This window comes from Enhydra lutris, unplaced genomic scaffold, assembly GCF_002288905.1.
Source record: "Enhydra lutris kenyoni isolate GAN:26980312 unplaced genomic scaffold, ASM228890v2 scaffoldscaffold15, whole genome shotgun sequence".
In the NCBI taxonomy this organism is placed as follows: Eukaryota; Metazoa; Chordata; class Mammalia; order Carnivora; family Mustelidae; genus Enhydra; species Enhydra lutris.
This window is the reverse complement of record NW_019154099.1, coordinates 16,916,466-16,937,636: the sequence shown is the minus strand read 5'-3', so window position 1 is coordinate 16,937,636 and position 21,171 is coordinate 16,916,466. Positions and strand designations below refer to the sequence as shown.

Here is a 21,171-nt window from a genome sequence, read left to right as displayed (position 1 = left end):
TGAAGAAACTCCATCCATCTTTTTGTTTATTTGACATCCATGCTGCATTAAATGTACCTCAAAGAAACAATATACAAATAAGAAATTCTCCTTAACAGCCATGATTACTCACCAACAAGATACATCTCTTGGCAATAAAACAAAAGGAAGCCTGTCAAGCAATGTCTGTTAAAATTTAAATAAAGCATATTTTTTAAACCTAAACGAATTTTTAAAGCAAATATTTTAGCTTCATTTTCTTTCCAAGAGTTAGTGTTACAAAGTATACTGAAGTGAACTGTTCTTTCTCTTCAACAAAATTAGAGCCATCCCCCAAGCTTTCCTTATTCTTCTAGCTCAGTCTCTGATTATGTATGATATGAGTAATTAGTGGAAATAGAATGCGCCTTTTTTTGTACATGTTTATCAAAAACTGGGAAAAAATTGAACAAGTAGATTAAGACATTGATAAATATTCCATTGTGCATTCATGCTTTTAGAAGGTGACCTTTTCTCATTTTTCTTATAAAGAGACTTGTCGGGGGTGGGGAAGGGAGGAATAGAGTAATTGGGGGAGGAAGAATACCTTTGTGTGCTTTTTCCTGAGAATGTTAGGACCTGAATGAAGATTCTCCACCCTGGAATTTAAAGCCAGTAGCAGTTTGTGAATGAGACACTATGTTATCAACAATTGGTTACCATCTTTGTTTCTTATTTGAACTTCTCATTTATTACGTTTACTTTCAATTTTATTTATTTGGAAATTTGATTTTTCTTTTGTCTTACAGTTAAATACAGATTCTGAAAGGATGGGAGAATTTTGATTCCATTTACTATTCAGTAGATAAACTTTTTCAATATTAGACTGTTGCCAATACTCAGCTTGCTAACCAGGCGATGTTTTCAGTAACAGAGCCAGTCCAGCACCCTCCTCCACGAATTACTGTCTAGCTTTGTGATGGTCTCTGAATAACTTGAATCTTTGTTTGACTTGTATACTTAACATTGACTAAATCGATAGATGCAATAAACTATATTATATTCCAGAATTCTTAATTCTGAATTTTTATTGCTCATGAATAAAGATCAAGATTGATCTAGTTGGTTGTTAGATCATAGGGATTTCTTGATCTATTAATCCTAGCAGTTGCTGACTATTTAGTTGCATCATATATGGTACTGGAAAGCCCTTTCCAGGCTTTACAAATTACAGAGGTAGATGGTGCTTGGACTAATCAACATTCCATACAAGCTGCACATCTAGTTTCACAGGAAAGAAGCATGGTGAAGAAGGGATGTAATTAGTGGCAGCTGGGAGCTGAGAGTCCATAGAAGGGATGCTATTCCCTGGGCAGTCATTGCTGTCATGAGGGTAGGGGGGATAGAAGAGTTCACTATTAGGGTGCTTTAAAAAATAAAAAATAAAACCAAAGGACAGCTTTTATGGTACGTCTGGGTTATACAAGAGAAAATGACTACATTTATGAAAGTTTGCTAGTTTTACTCGCCTTATCCATTAAAGATGATAATGTGAAGGAAATTATGGATTGAAAAGGTAGCTTAATCAGATTAGCAGTCTCAATATATGTGAAAACAGACAAAGATTTTTTTTTTTTTTTTAAGATTTTTATTTATTTACTTGACAGACAGAGATCACAAGTAGGCAGAGAGGCAGGCGGTGGGGGGCGGGGGAAGCAGGCTCCCTGCTGAGCAGAGAGCCCGATGCGGGGCTCGATCCCAGGACGCTGAGATCATGACCTGAACCGAAGGCAGAGGCTTAACCCACTGAGCCACCCAGGCGCCCCACAGACAAAGATTCTAACTGCACTTAGCATGCAAAAAATAACTTGTGAACTAGGATTACAACTAGATCATATACTTGTGTATAAATATATATCTCCTTTCATCCTGTGTACCTGTTTGGGTTCGTTTGATCAACTCTTGAACTTTGGAGGCTAAAGGCTCCGCAGTCTGGAGGGCCTAGGTCATCATACTCCTCTGAGTTCTAGCCAGGTATGCTCAACAGTTTCCCAGGGGATAGAAAATTGGTTCTAAGAAGCAAAAGTATCTTGCTATTTTTTATGTGCAAAGCATAGATAAACATACAGTACAGGAACAGATACACAGGATACCTATGATTTTAAAATTTCACAGGTACACATGATTGGGGGGAAAAAAACCTAAAAATGCTCTTTAGCCAGCAATAATGAAAGAGAAAGATTGAGAAACATTTTTCTACACCTGTATCAATCTACATCCTTTGTGGGTATTTTTACTTGGATGTTACTTAAAAGCTTCAAATTCGTTCAGAACTGAAACTGATCTCTTTGCCCACTGCACTCCACCCAAATCTGTTCCTCTGTCTTTCCGTTTACTTCAATTAATGGCACCACCTGGGTCTCCATGGCCCCTCTCTCCCATTATCTCCATTCCCATGGCACTGCCCTGACTCAGGGCCTTGTCTTTCCCTGCCTGGATTGTTGTTACCGGTTTTTAAGTTACTTTTCACTGCTTCTGTTCTTTCCCTTGGTTTTTTGTCTTTTATCCACACTGTGCTAGAGGGAGCTTTTTCTAAACTGTAGGTCTCATCATCTCTTACCCAGTTTAAAAATTCCCAATTCTTAGGGATCAAAATCCCGTTTTCTGGTCTTTTCCAATGTTCCCAGCTTTGTATCTTTCTACTCTCTCTATTGTCTTCCTCAACACACTTCTTTTTCTGAGTCACTCAGGCTCCTCAAATGTGTCTTCTTCCTCCTCAAGTGTGGCATTTTTCAAATATTGCTCCATCTGCTCGTGGTACGGCCCTTTTGAATTTTCTTTTTCCCTTCCCTAATCCATACAACTTCCTGTCTACCAGTGTTCCAGATGTCCTGTCCTCTGAGGTGTACTTTTTGATTATTTCTATTATACTGTTTGTCACACCAGGGTAAATGTACGTGTATGTGCGTGTGTGTGCGTGTGTGTGTGTTTTTCCCCCTACTAAACAGCTTCTTGAGGAACAGCTCTGTATCTTGTTTGTTGTTGTGTCTCTAGTAGGCATGTCATAAATATGTACCAATTTTTTTTTTTTAATTTGAAAAAGGAACAAATGTCTGGGATTGTTTTAAGTACTATTATTATATAGACTTACAGGTTATTCTGTTCTCCTAAGTGTTTATCATGTATTTTTTCCCATAAAATGTTGCATAATAGATTGGATTAAGCTTATACTTTCTTTCCAAAAAATGTTAATGACTTCAAACAACAATCCATAGAGTAGCTTTTCAAGTACATAAACATTTGCAATTCAAAAGTAGAATTGACTAATTTTACAATTCATTTACTTCTTACCTATAAAATACAGTATTAACATTAGGTAAGTAGACAGATTACCAAAATATTTTTGACTGTTTTTTCTCCCTCTTGTCCTGTCTAGCTAAAAGACACAAAATCAGCAGATCAGAAAACAACACTACTTCATTTTCTGGTGGAAGTATGTGAAGAAAAGTACCCTGATATCCTGAATTTTGTGGATGATTTGGAACATTTAGACAAAGCCAGTAAAGGTTTGTGCTTTCACAGAAAACATTTCACAACTCTGGGTCTTTAGTTAGTTCGTCAAGACAGAAAATAATGCCTTTTGTTTGAACATACTTGTTACTTTGCCTCTGTGTTTTAAATATGTTTTTTAAAAATAAAAAAGATAGGTAGTTGTATAGTTTAAACCTTATGACTACCTGCCAGCCCCTCCCTCTGCTGCTCAGCTGCCTCCTCCGTAACCATGGTAATGCTCACTTGAGTTGGGATCCTTCACTTGGGGAGGATCATTGTGTCTGGGCTAAGCCCCAGTAATCAATGTCCCTAGTTAGCCTAAGTTAAATCTGGGTCTACCCACACTGAAGGTAGAGACTGCATCCTTTTTCCTAGTAGGGATCAAACAGCTAGAAATTCCCTTCAGTCCTTTCTAATGCCCAGATACCTCATCTGCTTCTGTCCCTACTGGATTTAGATCAGGTTGCAAAGGGTTAGGATAGGACAGGATCTGTTACTAGTAGTCATAGTATGATTTAAATGCAATTTTTGATGACTTGAAGATTCCAGTTTTTATTTATATATCCTATTCTGCTGTAAAAATTTTACTTGCTCCAACCACCAATTTATGCATACACATTTCTATGAATATATGCGTACTGACGACACACTTCTTGGAAGACAACTCATTTGAAATGGTGGGATAGCTGTATTGTCATTGGGTTGAAAACTGGTCATTAGAAATGGCAGACTATTTTTGTGTTGTTTGTTGTTTATTGTCTTCCTAAAATTAGAACTTGTCAACTTAAGAATAATTTACCACCATCCCCCGTTTTAGTGACTACTCCTTCTTAAAAAAATTACTTTTGTCATTTTCTACACCCTTTGTTTCTTCCATAAAATGAGGATTGTAACACTCCATCTGCAGAGTGGCAATGTGATTACATGAGATGTTCTTTGACAGTTTTTCCTGAGATGTATGTTTCTTTGAAGTATGTAACTCATACAGCCAGTATATTGAGGTGGCAGGGAGGGTAGGGGAGAGTTAGAAATAATTAGTCTGGATTTTTAAGACCAAAAATAAGCTTTTTACTTTACTTTTTGCTCCTGAATGCTAATGTTATAATGATGTTGGAATGAATTACTTTGCCCTTGTGCTACCCAAGAATGTCCTTGACATAAGAAGATAATGACCGTGTGTGTGTGTGTGTGTGTGTGTGTGTGTGTACATGGTATGAAAGGGTGTGTACACACACACACACACACACACACGTATATGGGTATAAGTGTTTTAATGGAATTTAGGAAGGGAAAATAAAGTTATTTTTTTTTATAGTAAACAATGAGATAGGACAAAAGTGCGCAAAAGAAAAAAAAACATTAAAATAACGCAATAATACTCAAAACAGCTTTTGAGTGATTGATTCATTAATTCAGGGAAGGTAACGTCTCTAAAATGAGATTTCTGAAATTTGGGGATAAAATTTAAGTATATGGGCCAAAAGAGAATTGAAAGTGGGGAAATTGAAATTGATGAATGATAAGCATGATAAGTAAAAGAATAATAGATGAAAAAGTTGTACATAAAGTCTTGAAACATAGAGAAAGCTTTTTTTCTGGAGAAAAGATAGCTGAGTAGAGTAATAGTTTATATCAACATTATGTCTTTGGGAAGAATTAAATCCATGCAAGCATTTTATGTTAATAACAGTTTGCATCCCTGACCACGTCACCATCTTTTTCTCCTTTTTCTAAAGCTGAACGGTGAGCTGGAACATACTTCTCTTTCAGATGTATGTGTTAGTATAGAATTTATTTTCCAGCCGTGGTGCTCTAAATTAAGTTTTAAAAATATCATTTATCTATTTTGACTCATTTGATTGTACTTAAAAGTCTGTATGAATATTTTATTATTTTGCTTTTGAAAACTAACTTTGATAAGGGCTTGTAGAGTTGTAGCTTGATAATTAGATACTTATGTTTGTTTTCTTTTTTAATGTCTCTACCAGGGCATTCTAGGGCTTCGAGATTTTTCATTTCCATCTGTTATAGCGGAGGCATGCATATGTGTATAGGTCAGCAGATAGCATGAATGTGTTACACTGGGAGCAGCCAAAGATATTTGAAATGAAAAAGCCATCGCTGAGATAGATAGATAGATATAGATATAGATATAGATGATATAGATTTTTTTTTTTACATAGTGTAGGTGATTGTAGAGCATAATTTCTTCGTGTGATAATATTACCCTATTAATGAATGAGATTTTAGAGGAATGAATGTAATAGTTTTGGATGAGGTAAGTCTATGTTTGCTTTGGAAAATTTCAGTGCTTTTACATTACATATCATCATTTAAAAGTTTCCATATTTGAAGTCTCCTCAGTGAGCTATCACATGAATTAAAAAGTACCTTTGTTTTTGAGACATAACAAAATCCTGGCCATTAAGTCCTCATGGATCAGCAGGGGGATCTTTCATTGCAACTAATGAGCTTACCCGTATGACAGTTTTCAAAAATCTACTTCATTAGGGCTGTTTCTTTTCTAAGAGATAATGGCTTATAGCTTTTCTGTTTTATTTCAATGAAAATATTTTGGGTCATTATTGTATTTCTATATACCATTGCAATATTTCTTTTTTTTTTTTTTTTTTCCTTTTCCCGGTCTTTGAAGGGTTGAATACATCGTTCTCTTGTCTAAACAGCTGAAGTTAATGGACTCCAATCTGTGAAGGTTTTATTGATTATTTCACAATAACCAGCTTCATGATTAACCTGGAATGGTATTTTATTAATGAGTAGAAAATATGACAAAACTTGGGGAATTTGGAGAGTGTATTAAAGTAAAATCGAGGCAAGTTTACAGTGTCACCTTGTTCAGCCCTGTCTGTTTTAGGGTTCAAGTATCTCTGCCATATATTTCTCTTCTTCCCTAGAGAGTCTATATTCTAGGAATGCCGTGCAAGTCCAGTCTAGAACTCACTTCTTCATTTGATAATCAGGTGTTGTGTGATTACTCAGTGTCAGAAACTGTGCCCTTGTCTTGGTGGTAACATAGGTGACCTCACTGGCATCTAGCTCTTGTCCTATCTGGCTCCTTTTACATTCTCCGGGTCCTTTACTTCTTCCTCCTCTTCGATGAAGCCTCTAACTAAGCCTATAACTAACGCTATTGTGTTATTAGCCTAATACTGAGCCCTTCTTTTCCTTTCTTCCCATAAATCCTGAGGTGATCTCTTCAGCTTCCAAAGGCTTACATACCATCATTTCATTAATGACTTACAGACCTGTACCCCCAGTCGTCCCGTCTAAGCTCCATGCTTGCATATCCAACAGCATATTTGCCATCTTGAGCCACACCACACGCATAGATCACAATAGGCCCATAAAATGTGCTTCTCATTCCTACACCCGTTACCTCTCCTCCCCAAACTTTATTTACTTGAGAAAATCCTTCCTAGCACCCTTTCTTTGGTTTCCCTCTTTTCATTCGCCTCGTCTCTTTACAGCCTTCATTCACATCAACTGCAAGCCGTGTGGTAGATTCTAAGTTAAATCTATGGGAAACGGCGGCTGTGGCCTAGAATGTTGCCTCATCCCCTCCCTAATAGAGCAGCTTAAGAGTAAATGTCATCTTCCCTTTGGTGCTTTTTTCTTGGTTGTTCTGGGGAGCGTCACCTAAGTTTCAGTGGGCTCTAGTCTTTCTTCAAGGATCAATTCATATGTTTTCCAGAAAATCTTAGATCACTATCTAAGAACTCAGAGTCTAGATTAGAGAGTATTCCTGGAATTACTGTAGATGGAATTAGCTTCTAGAGAATGGGCCGCCTTCGGTGTATTGTCAGAGTGGATTTAATGATTCCCCATTTCTAATGTTTTTTCACTTTTTTCCATTTCCACATGTTTAGCTTTTGGGAGCATTCTTTGATATCTTACATTTGATATTTGTCCTCTCCCTTTTATTGACATCTCTGCTTTTAAGACTGTTTGTTTGCTTTTGGCTAGTAACTCCTTGGTCTGACCCAAATATTTGTCTACTCAAATACGTCTCCAATTCCAGTGCCACATGACTTATCAACATTTTATGATAAATGGCTTACTAAATACCAAATGTTTATCTTTTATTCACCTACTGTGAGCACTTAGAACACTTCATTTCCAGGTGGCTGCCACCTGGAAATGTATAGTGTTTAAAATTTCAAATTCATGTGCTCTAACAAGCAGAAAGCATTTTCAAAGGCTCCCATTAACCTTCTTATACTCTACACTTCTAAAAATGCCAATTAAAATTTATTAGTTTGATGTATATATTTTGAATATTCAGGATTAGTTGTTAATTCAATTGCATTTTAGACATTAAGTATGTACTTTAAGTACATAAAAATATTCATTGTGTGGCAGACTTAATAACATAAATAACATTATGTTAGGTCATAGGTTGGGGCCTCTTAATTTTGTGAGATAAATCATTCATCTGGCATTTCAAATTAACTGTAGGATATTAGAGTTTTATGAAAATACTCATTTGTGTACCTTTCTGCCAATATAGTGAAATCATTTGAAAGCTCATGGTGGGGGGGCATTTATAATAAAATAATTGATAGATGTCAACCACATAAGGTATTGCTTTAACTGAATTATCAGTAAAGGGCACAAAAATGTATTCTTGTAGGAGCTGAATTCTCTTCGCCTGTGTCTAAGCCCTTCATATTTGGAAGCCTTAATCTTTAGTATCTCAGATTGTGATTGAATGCGAAAATAGGTGTTTAAAGAGGTGATTATGTACAACGAGTCCCTTAGGGTAGGCCCTAATCCAGTGTGAATTGTATCCTTATAAGAGGAGGAAATTTGGATAGATGGACACCAGGGGTTCACATGCACACAGACCGACCATGTGAGGAGACAGCAAGAAGGTAAGCTGTCTATAAGCTAAGGCCATCTTCTTGCTTCAGAAGAAACCAAATATACTGACACCTTGATCTTAGACTCCAGCACTGTGAGGAATGAAGTTTCTGTTGTTTAAGCTACCCAACCCTTGGCATTTGGGATGCGCCTCTAGCACATTAATAGAATAACTTAAGGCACTTTTCCTGCTTAGAGCTTTTCGGCTGTAGAATAGTGTATACAGAATGTTGTTTTATTTGATCAGATCACTTAAAGAAACAGTCATAGCCCTGCTGTGTTAGGTGTTCACTAGTAAGCAATTTTGGAATATCAAAGGTTCTTATTCAAACCATGAATTACCACATGAGTTTATAAAATTTCAAGTACGCTTTAATTCCTTTTTTGAAAGTGACTCTTAATCTCACAAAACAAACTGAGGGTTGATGGGGGGGAGGGGGGTTGGGAGGGGGGGTGGGGTTATGGACATTGGGGAGGGTATGTGCTATGGTGAGTGCTGTGAAGTGTGTAAACCTGGTGATTCACACACCTGTACCCCTGGGGATAAAATTATATTATATGTTTATTTAAAAGAAAAGAAAAGAGACATCAAAAAAAAATAATTCCTTTTTTGAACAGACACAACATAAATTCACACATATATAAGGAAATATTGAGGCATTCTAAATAAATATATTCATGAATATTCACATTTAATTTCAGAGTTAGATCTATGATATCTCCTAGATTTTATTTTAGAATGCATTTGTTTACACTGGTATATTAAGTTTTTGTTCTGTTGTTTTTTCTTTTACTCATCCATATATATATATATATATATATATATTTCTTTACCACCTACCTCTGTTTTGCTACTTTAATAGTTATAATTTTATTATAAGCAAGTAGCCAGTAAAGGCTAGTAATACTCTTAATTATCCGTTGACTCTTTTCCAAAAGGGAAGTGTGGATGGATGGTTGTACTTTTTTTTTTGCATTTTCCTGTAGAAATAATGAAAACATTTGCTATCTCCTACCTATGTAACCTGATTCTGCAGCTAGATGGTAGAGTTACAAGTTATGTTTGGGAAACTACTTTATGACTCCTGTGTAATTAGGTCTCAATGATCTATTTGGATAATCTGTACCAATCTAGTAAGTATACTTAAGAATTGTAGAATAATTTTAATGTCACTACATGCCAAATGTAATAAAAGATAAATTTATTTTTAAAATGTAATTCATGGGGCACCTGGGTGGGTCAGTGGTTTAAAGCCTCTGCCTTCAGCTCAGGTCATGATCTCAGGGTCCTGGGATCGAGTCCCACATCGGACTCTCTGCTTGGCGGAGAGCCCGCTTCCTCCTCTATCTCTCTCTCTGCCTGCCTCTCTGCCTACTTGTGATCTCTCTCTGTGAAATAAATAAATAAAATTAAAAAAAAAAATTGCCTCCAAGGCTTTAAAATGTAATTCATGTATAGGTTTGCATATATGTACTAAAAGGGCAGTATTTGTAAAAATTTTCTATTCAAATGAACACTTTTAACATAAAAAGGTAGCATGAAATATATAACTGGGTCCTTCACAAGGTAGCTACAAGATATATGAAAAATACATGTAGTATACTATGAGCTCAGTGTGCTGGTAAGGGGCCACAAGGTATGAGTTGTCTGTTGAATAGGATTTTATTTAAATTCTCCCAGTTAATTTCCAGGGATTAGCTCTATAGAGTTAGCGTCAGAAGTTTATATCAGAGACTCGCATGTAAGGTTGTATTGCACTGTTGCTCTGTGCAAATATCAACTATTTTGAAAAGCGGCGTAATGGAATGTAGAAAGAGCATGACCAAAGTCCCTCGAAGGATTAAGGATTCTATAGACTGATGCTGAAGAACACTAGGCATGGAGGAACTACACTTCCAGCTAAAGATTGCTTTTTGAGATACTGAGCTGAGAACATTTCCTGAATCGGCTGCTGCTGGGGCTGATAGATGATGATGAAGAAGAAAAACACATCAGGAAGACCTCTATATCTTTTTGGAGGTTAGCAGACTGAAAGTGGCATCAATACAGCATTAATCTTTTCAAGAAACTAACAGTTTACAGTGTTTGCAGATTTGGGGCCAGCTACGGATTTGAAATAGCTACTGGAACAGTTCTGTCAGTGTCACCTATGAGCCATAGCTCACATCAAGTCACAGGACATCAAGTCACAGGACAGAATCAACAGTGACAAGCAAGGTCTCAGAGCTCTTCTAGACGGCTGGCCACAAAGCAGTATTTACGGCCCCTCAGTGTTGCAACAGGAAGTGGGAAATTATAAACAAGGCGGATGGAAGAAGATTTCAGAATGAGAGCATTCTGAAGGATAGCTTACCATAACAAATCCTGTGCGCTCTGAGGAAGCCTAAGCAGGGGATGAAACATGCTCCCTCACTGCAATCTGCTGAATGTCGCTGCTCACAAGGTCTCCATGTCACCAGCTGGGTGGAGTGCTATGGGGGTGCTCAGATGCTACAGGCAAATCTGCCAGCTGCTCCCCAGAAACCAGGCTGTGTGTGACTTGCCGAGTCTTGAAATAATAGTTGTATGAGCTTCGTAGGGTTGCCATAATGGATGAGCACATGCTAGGTTCCTTTAACCAGTAGAAGTGTATGAATTTATTCTCTAATTATTCAGGAATACAGCAGTCTGAAATCAAGGTGTTGGTAGCATGGGTTCCTTCTGAAGTCTCTCAGGGAAGAGCCATCTCGTGCCTCTCTCATAGCTTCTGGTGGCTGCCAGCAACCCTTGGTGTCCTCTTCGCCTCCATGTCTCTGTCTTTCACCTCTCTTTGTAAAGACACCAGTCATTTTGTTTAAGGCCACCCTAAATCCAGGGTGATTTCATCTCGAGATCCTTAACCGATATCTTTTGCAGAGATCCTATTGCCAAATAAGTCACAAACTGAAGTGCTTTGTGGCCATGGATTTGGGGGTGAGAGGGATACTATCCAACTCCCTATAGTCGTCCTTGTCCTCACTCCCATAACTGCATGCAAGTAGCACCAGCCTCTCTGGGTGTCATGAAATGGTGAAGCAGTTACGCAGATCGACATACATATGGAAAGCAGTTAGCATTATGTCGTGAAATGTTTTGGTGTTTAAGGGTTATTGTTGGTGAGCTTCTGAAATACCCTTTTCTTTCATCATCACATGCAAATCCTAAAGCATTTAAAACTGAAATCCATCATATGCCTCTGAATGTAAGGAATTTTCATTAACAAGCAGTGATAATTACAATAACCCCAATAAATAATTTCAGTGGGCAAAATAAAAAATGGGATCCCCATGAGATTTTGGAGACGTTATATTATGGAGGAAGTTGTTACAGTCACAGAGTCTGAAGCTAGACAACTGGGGTGCAAACCCCATCTCTGCCCATTGCTGGAGGTATAACTTTGGATGAGTTCCTTATCCCCATTGGGACTCAGTGTTCTTACCTGAAAATGGGAACAATAGTTGTATTTCATTCAGAGGTTTGTTGTAAGCTTATAGGTTAATATGTGCAAATAGTTAAATAGTTGTATAGCACACCATAAGGACTATGTAAATATTCTCTGTATTTGCTGTAGTTATAGCTGTTGTTTTTCAGTGATTATTTTTTACTGACCCACAACTGCCTATTTCGTCAGTAATAATGCAGGTAAACATAAGTCTCTGTGATAAACATGAGTCTCTGTGAATAATATAATTACGTCATTTTAACATGTATTCTCAATAGTTATTTGAACAGATCCCGACTGTGTCTTGCCTGAAACTTATGCAAGCTTTTGAATTTCGTGGCTCTGTGTTATTGAAAAATTTATTTACTTTTCTAAAAATTAAAGAACGATATACACATAGGAAATTGCACAAATCTTAAGTGCACAGCACAATGCATTTTCACTGGTTGAGCATCCTAGCATAGGGAAAGGAATTTGGAAAATGAGTTCTATTTTCCTTCCTCTGCTTCAGCCTGAGTCACTATTTTTATTTCCTGTTTTGAACTTTGATAAAAAGATTTCTTTTGAAAGAGGGCTTCTACTATTAAGAAGTTGTAAAAAGTAGCTAGGGTCCAACAACTCTTCAACAACTTGGAGCTTATTTTTTTCCGGAAGCTTTTGCATGTCATTTAAAAAACAGATTTACTAGCCTGGAATTATTAAGGAATTAGTTAGTTGGAAATGTTTTCCATTTCTATATGAAAATGTGAAATACAAACGAACACTTAAGATAAAATGTTGCAAGTGATAGAAACATCAAAAAAGATATTTCTTTGCCTACATAGAAAAACCTAAAGAAAATACGTTCTAGATAATCTTTCCCCCTCCCCTCAGAAGAGGTCATCTTCAGGTATAGATTTAAATCGATGAGCAGTTGGACTCTTGTCATGTAAACACATGTGTCCTGTTTCTCAGCAGCTGTCTGTCATACCACGTATTTGAAGGAAAAAAGTACTAGTGCTCATTAATGGTTTGGGGTATGTTTTGACCCCACAAGGAAAGAAATCTTTCCAAAAAGTTTATTGAATTCTCATGGCATAGCAAACAGGATGCTAGGCATTTGCGTCAATAAGGATCAGACCTGAATTTGACAGCGAAAAAAAATGAAACAGTGGCCTAAATAACATGGACTCATTTGCTCATTTGTTTTTTTACAAGGCATCTCATGAGTGCCTCCTCTGTCCAGGCACAATTTGGAAGACTGGATAGGGCTGTGAGCATAAAAGAAAAATGTCTGCTCTCTCGAAGTTTATGTTTTATGGAACATCTGCCACAGGGAGAAGTGCATGTATATTATGTCATATGGTGAGCTCTGGAATTCCAGTGCAGGGTTTTTTTTTTTCCCCCACAATTAAGGCTGAGTGGTCAGAGACGTCCCCAGAAAGAAGGTGGCCTTTGTGAAAAAATGTGAAAGAAGTGGGAGGAGGAGGCAAGGCAATCTGGGTGTCAGAGAGCATTCTAGTCAGTAGAGCCCTACAGAACTCCCAAGATAGGCAAGTGAGACTGGAACAGAGGGAGGGCATGAGAGATGAGGTCAGAAAGGTCACACACAGATTCTGTAAGACAGGACTCATTGTTAGACAGATTTTGACTTTACTCTGAGAGGGGGGCCATTAGAAAGATTTCGAGCAGAAGATTGACATCTGACTTGTATTTTCAAAGGATTGGTTTGGCTTCTGCTCTGGGGAAAAATCCAGAAGAACAATGGCAGAAGCAGTGAATTCACTTAGATGTTGTAAGAATCATCCAGGGAGGAAAGCATGTTTGCTGGGACCAGAAGGAGGGAGCAACAGCGGTGGGAAATAATCTGATTTTGAAAGTAGAACCAACAGGACTTTATGAGTGGGTGTGTTGGTTATAAGAGAAAGAGGAGTCATAACACGAACTGTTTACTGAGGTGTAGAAGCAGATTCAAAGAGGAAGATGTGGGGCGCCTCCGTGGCTCAGTGGGTTAAGCCTCTGCCTTCGGCTGGGGTCATGATCTCAGGGTCCTGGGATCGAGCCCCGCATCGGGCTCTCTGCTCAGCAGGGGCCTTGCTTTCCCCTCTCTCTGCCTGCCTCTCTGCCTACTTGTGATCTCTCTGTCTGTCATATAAATAAATAAAATCTTTAAAAAAACAAAGAGGAAGATGAGTTCCAATTTGAAAATGTGAGTTCACGATGCCCATGAAATATTAAAGAAAGAGGTTCAATAGGCATTTGGCCTTCAGCGGAAGGATACAGGTTGGAGGAAAAATTTGCAATTTTTCAGGTCTAGAGATACATGGACTAGGACATGTTAGGCTGCATGGTCTCTTGTAGTCATATGTGGAAGTTTATCTTAAAATTTGCACATCGTCCAATCTGTACTTAATATTTACCATGGGACACAGTAGAAATGGTAACATCTCCCTCCCATACACATGCACACAAAAGCATTATCCCGAGGGAGCGTTTTGAAAAACGTGACAGATGTCTCTAGGATGGACCTCTTTTGTGTCCTGTGTACTGTGTTCTTGAACATCTTATTTGCAAGAAGGAATTTTCAAAATCTCATAAACACGGTCTGTTAAAGAGGTTTGTTTTTACTACTACTACTGGTTTCTATTTTTTTTTTTTTTTAAGATTTTAAAAATTTATTTGACAGAGAGAAATCACAAGTAGGCAGAGAGAGAGGGCTCTCTGCCGAACAGGGAGCCCAATGCGGGGCTCGATCCCAGGACCCCGAGATCATGACCTGAACCCAAGGCAGAGGCTTAACCCACTGAGCCACCCAGGCGCCCCCTTACTACTGGTTTCAAAAAAAGCTGACTGACCTTTAACACTCTCTTCATGATTGTAGAGGAGGAGGCTGCTTCTCTCCCCCAGATCGGGGAGCAGGGGAGGAAGTGGAGGGTTCGGAAAACCGACCTGAGCTAGGCCCTTTCACTGGGCTGCGTTCACTCTCTCACCTCTGCTTGCTTTCTACCTTTCCTCTTTCCAGGTTCCAGAGTAGACATAGGCCATACTCTAGCAGCATGATGTTAAAAAAATAAAATAACCACAAAATTCTCATTGCATATATAGTACAGTAAATTAGGAAATGCAAGTTAGGACAATTTAGTGTAAGGGGTCCCATCAAGAATGAGAACAGAGGGATGGAAGGAAGACTTCAGAGGAAGGCCAGGGCTTAATAAGGATAACTGACCCTTCACTCCCCACTGCTTCTTTCAGTTTACCTTTGCCTGTTGCGATTTGAGTTTGTGCTTTTCTGTCCTCTGGTTTCAGTTGTATATTTTCTCAAAATAATCATGGGTTTCACAATGCTATTCTAGAACTTAGATTTTTGTTAGAGACCCACTTCATGTGGAGGTTTTTAAAATGTTGCTGAGGTTTTTGTCCATCTTGTCTATCCAATTTATTGTTTTTTTTTTAACTTGCATTTATAAAATATTCTTAGAGTTTCATAAAATACCTTTATTTGGCTGGGAGCCTGAAATGCTTTAATGCCTAGTTTGTTGCCCTCGCAAAACAACTGTGTTTGTGAGTACAAGATGGTTCATTGAGGTTGAATGTTTGAATTGTTTAATGGTAATAAGTTGTGTAAGCCTTCTTTAAAGAGATCGCCTTTCCTGGAATGTTTTCATGATAGGTAAGAATGAATGTGACACTTTTTAGGATGCTTGTTATAAAATAATAACCAGCATCTCCAGGAGATATTCACAGAGGATTGTTACTTAATTGTAAAAATTACATAGGTCTACGTAATTTCTACTCTCCTTTCTTGAAATCTTAGCAAATGGCAGAGGCCATAACATTACAGAAAGTCCACACTTTACTTTAAACTTAAACACTTATGGTTGTGACTTTTAACTTTTATACTTAATACCTCTAATGCATAATTATCATAATGACAAGGCACTGACGATAAATCTGTGTGCTGAATTTTAAGGTTTTAGATATTTACTCTATTAACCTCAAGAGGTGAAAGCTAAAGCCAAAATCCATTCCTTCAGCAAATATTTGAGTGTCTGCAGTATGTTATGTAACTGAAGATACAAAAATAAATAAAATATGGTATCTTCCCTCAAGGAATTTGTGGTCGTTGGGGAGAGGAAGGCACACACAAAGATAAAAGTAATGGAGTGTAGTAATTGCAAAGATAGAGATAATTACCAGGTATGATGGGTGGGGAGGGCATCTCAATCGGAGGCCTAGCTAGAGTTTTTGACCCTTGTTATTACGTCTGAGTAGGAATGATCGAGAGGTGCAGTGGACAAGGCAAATAGACATTTTTTCCAGTGTCAGTACAGACAGAGTGGATGAAGAGGGGTGGGGGGGAGGGAAACTAAAAAGCAGGGTGTCGCTCGAGAGTAAAATGTAGCAGCAGATGGGGCGCCTGGGTGGCTCAGCGGGTTAAGGCCTCCGCCTTCCGCTCAGGTCATGATCCCAGGGTCCTGGGATCGAGCCCCGCATCAGGCTCTCTGCTCAGCAGGGAGCCTGCTTCCTCCTCTCTCTCTGCGTGCCTCTCTGCCTACTTGTGATCTCTGTCTGTCAAATAAATAAATAAAATCTTTAAAAAAAAAATGTAGCAGCAGAGCATGAAATAGTCAAGGCAGCTTGTGGGTGGAGCTCAGATGTTGTCGTGAAAGCAGTTTACTGGCTGACTGGAAGCCATGTTTAAATTAGTGTTTGTCTGGAAGCTCCTAAGTGCAGTGTGGAGAAGGCAGAAACACAATTTGTGGTTCTGCTGTCCACCAGGATGTGGAAATTGCAGATGGGCAGTTGCCTGGGGGCTGATACACGTGACATCTGAGGTGACTGAGAGACATCCCATTGACTGAATATTAACTGAGTAAAATGCAAACGTGGAAAGTGCCCTTAAAATAATCTAGTCAACTCTGTTTGATGACGGCTGTGTTTTGTTACTTACAAGTAATGGAAAAGAATAAAAAAGATTAATTTCTTGGTCAAGGAATGTGACAGTGTTGAAAGATAAAATTCATACACAGGTCACATACAAGGACACCAGTAAATTAACACTTCTTTGAGGGTGTACAATTTAAAACTGTGCTGTAGTTGGGATTTCTAGTACAAAAAATAGATATATATAATCATTGCACTCAAAGAACTTGACAGTTACAAACAGTGCAGTTAAAATTATGTTTGAAGATGTATAAAGGAATTATCTGTGGAAATAGAATTGCTGAAAAAGAAAGACACCGAAGAAGTTCTTATATATTCTTTGGTTTTCCCTCTTGGATGGCCCAGACATGATTTGCCTACAGTTTGCTCACATCCTTCTTTCTTACAAGTGTGCTTTGGTCCTTACTTAAAAAACCAGTGAAAGTTGGTTACTTACACTTAAATCCTCTTAACCATAATGTACAAATAATGTAACCAGAGACAGCTGATGAAGCATAAATAATGGCTTAGTGGGGTTCCTATCTGTAGAGTAGCTGCAAGAAGCATTTTTAAAGACCACTTGCTTACTCTTTATCACGTCAACGTTAAATGTTTGAATATGCCCAAGCATCCTAATATTTTATCCTTAGAATTAGCAACTTTCCCTTTTTAGAGTGACTTCTACAACACTGTTCCTGGCCTGATGACGAGGATTCTTTTTACTTTTTCTCTGAGTCTGCTATTACTTCTTTCAGCCTTTAAGCTCTTCATTTCTTATTGAGTGCTAAGAGTAACACTGCATCGTGCACTCTCTTTAAAAAAATATTATTTGTCCTATGTTACCGCATTTGATCTTTTATGAAATGCTTATAAGCTAAAAATAGGAGGTAGGATTCTTCCCATTTCACTGATGTGGAAATGAAGCCAGTGAGAAATTGCTTCAAATCACAATGACCTGCTAGGGAACAAAGAATTGGATCACTTCATACAGGCTTCTTAGGCCTTTCTCTCATCGCCCTGGGAAGTGCTCATCACTCATGGGGATGGCTCTTCAGAGGGCAGTCCACGTCGGGTTGTTAGACCCTTCTGAGCAACACAACTCATGAATCAAAAAATTTACTTTTTTTTTTTTTTTTAAACACCTCCTCACAGGCACTGGGGTTCTGCCTTTTCTCCAGACATGTACTTCTATATATCCAGGTGGTATATTAGAAATATGTATTTGGTCATTTTCCAGTTTCCTGGTATAGAGGACCTAAAACTTTTTTTAAGTGATTAAAAAATGTGTTTTGTATGCTAATGAGATGACTCAGGCAGATGGGGTAGGAGAGGAGGAACCTAGATAGCTCCAGGATGGGATGCTGGTCACCAGAGTCTACAAGCATGTGATTAGAGGGTTAGAATTATCAGCCTCTGACCTCCGGGGGATGGGGAACAGGGCTGGTGATAGAGTTGAGTCACCACTGACCAATGATTTGATCAATAGTCCCCATGTCGTGAAGCTTCAGTAAGAACTCTGAAACAGGGATGCTGGGTATATTCATAGAAGCCATGGAAACTGTACTACCTCCCTACCCCCATTCTTTGCTGTATGCATACCTTCCCTTTGGCTGTTCCTGAATTGCATCCTTTATTTTAAACTGTAATAGCAGGTATAGTGCTTTCCTGAGTTCTGTAAAACACTAAATGATAGAAAATAAGTGGGAGGAGTGGCATGGAAACCCCTGACTCTATAGCCAGTCCGTCAGAAGTGTGGGTTAAGGGTGATCTCTAGGTCTTGGGATTGTTTTCTGAAGTGAGGGCAGTCTGGTGAGGCTGAGGCCTTAAACTCCATGGGGTCTGTATTAACTCTAGGTACTTCCTGTCAGAATTGAAGTGGAAGACTACCCACCTGGTGTCCACGAATCAGAGAATTGATAGGAGAGTTATTGAAACATTATATTAGGTGTCAGGAAAAAAAAAGGTGGGGGAGGGAGAAAGAATCCAACTGTGTTTCTTTTCAGTGTGTGTTCCCTATGTTCCCTTCCTTGCCTGGTGTTTTTTGTTACATTGGAGTCTCTTGGACTTTTATTTATCTTTTCTGTAGGTATTTCCCCAAAATGACATGTATGTGTAGCAAATTGGATTAGTGGACAAACGGTATTTTAAGTACGTGCCTTTGTTCCATGGCATATGAACACATTAAGTTGAAACGTTCATGTAAAAAATATGGTAGCATATCTATCTGTATCCAGCCATCCATCCAGAATGCTTACATCTAGTCCCCTGAGTTTGGCCATATGTGGATTACTTGTGATTGCACGAGGCAAGATTATACAAAAAGACAGTCATTGTGTGAAAGCCACATCTGTGTATTTAAACACTGTTACTGGCAGATAGGTAGCAGTTGTAAAAATAAAATCTCTGTAGAGAAAAACAGTTAAAAATGAAGTCTGAAATTTAATTGCCTGAGTTTGAATTCTGACCTCACTACTTTTAGTTGTTTGACTTTCACTTACTCAACTATAGTTTTGTTATCTGTAAAATGGGGTAATAGCAATGTCTATTTCATGATCATCCCGTGAGGATTTTAAAAATTAATGGAATATCCCGGGGTGCCTGGTGGCTCAGTTGGTTAAATGTCTGCCTTCAGCTCAGGTCATGATCCAAGGTCCTGGATCAAGTCTCCTATTGGGCTCCTTCCTCAGTGGGGGAATGCGCTTCTCCTTCTCCCTCTGCCTTCTCTCTCCTTCTCTCTCTCCCATAAATAAATAAATCTTTAAAAAAATTAATGGGAGAAGCTTAAGACAGGACCTCAGAACACTCAGTGTATTTTAGCCACTGGTGCTGTTATCCCTACTAATACCATTACAACTGTCACTACTACTGTTTTACTACTAATAAGCTTGTTTTGAACCTGATTTATAGCATAAAGTGGCTGTACAGCTTATAAATTGTTGTGAGCACATATTTACTCAAAATGATTTTATGTGTTTTTGAACTTGTATTTTTTTTTTTTAAAGGTTTTATTTGACAGAGAGCACACGTAGGCAGAGCAGCAGGCAGAAAGAGAGGGGAAGCAGGCTCCCTGCTGAGCAGAGATCCTGATGCGGGGCTCGATTCCAGGACCCTGGGATCATGACCTGAGCTGAAGGCAGAGGCCTAACCCACTGAGCCACCTAGGCGCTTTTGAACTTGTATTTTTTTTTTTTTTAAGATTTTATTTATTTGATAGAGAGAGATCACAAGTAAGCAGAGAGGGGTGGAGGGGAAGCAGGCTCCCTGCTGAGCAAAGAGGCTGATGCAGGGCTTGATCCCAGGACCCTAAGATCATGACCTGAGCCGAAGGCAGAGGCTTAACCCACTGAGCCACCCAGGCACCCCTGAACTTGTATTTATCTAATGAGGAGTTTCACAGTTGAAATATAAAATTGACTGAACCACCTGTAAGATTTCTTGAGAAATGATAGAGGAAATGCTAATGAAATACTAGATAAGAAATCAAATAGACTAGGAGAGCAAAGGGAATCTCTTCTTATAGTGCAGATACAGAACTTTGAAAGAAGCAAAAAAAAAAAAAATTGGAAATGAAAAGAGTAAATGAAACACCCCAGGCCTAATTAAATAGAGGTCTTGCTTGTGAATAATTGACAAACAGACATAAAATTGAAAGAGCATAGCATAGGAACTGTGTGTTACCATCATGAGCAATGTACGGCAAGATTTGGTTACTTGAGTTAAATAGATTGAATTAATTAATGCACTAAATGCTGACATGATAGAAATATTTTATGTACTCTTTTATTTGTGTTTTTCTCTTAAATGTAAGGCTAACAGAAAGGGGAAACATGAGTAGCACAAAACTAATGAGAAAATATGCACCTACTGTAACTTCAAAATGGCTTCACTAGAGTGGGAGGCAAAGGTTGAAGTATCCTTACTCCCGGCACAAACAGCTACTGTATGTGGCTCTCAGAAGAGTTCATTCATTGGCCTCATTGAACATTGGCGCCGGGTGGCTGGGTTGGTGACTCTTGTTTTCCTCTCAGGTCATGGTCTCAGAGTCCTAAGATGGGGCTCCCTGCTCAGCAGAGAGTCTGCTTCTCTGCCCTTACCCCTGTCCCCTCCTCATGCACACCCTCTCTCTCTCTATTTCAAATGAATTAAAAACAACAACAACATTGTTTCTTCAAATTAGCCTGCTAATTGATTTTACAACAAAATAAGTAAAGATTTTATTAACAAGCTAATTCATATGTTAGAATAGCTAATTAATATGTTAGAATAACAAATGTGATTTTGTATACGGCTAGTTTAAAAAACAAAACTCCATGTTCTCATGCAACTTTCTTTTTCATGCTTCCCTTCTATTCCATTTTATTGAACCAAGGCTGTAAATGTGTATTTTTTAACTCAGTCCCATTTTGTTGGGCATTTA

The 21,171-nt window shown here is 38.4% G+C and overlaps 1 protein-coding gene across 4 annotated transcripts in view; it reads left to right on the top strand.

The window, feature by feature from the left end:
• The window catches only part of LOC111146997 (diaphanous related formin 3), a 517,296-nt gene that overhangs the window by 288,707 nt on the left and 207,418 nt on the right, over positions 1–21,171 (top strand). For all 4 annotated transcript variants that reach the window (XM_022502826.1, XM_022502825.1, XM_022502824.1 and 1 more), the window contains one exon: positions 3,395–3,524. In XM_022502826.1, coding sequence (XP_022358534.1) covers positions 3,395–3,524 — 130 coding nt within the window. The remainder of the gene's footprint in view (positions 1–3,394; positions 3,525–21,171) is intronic.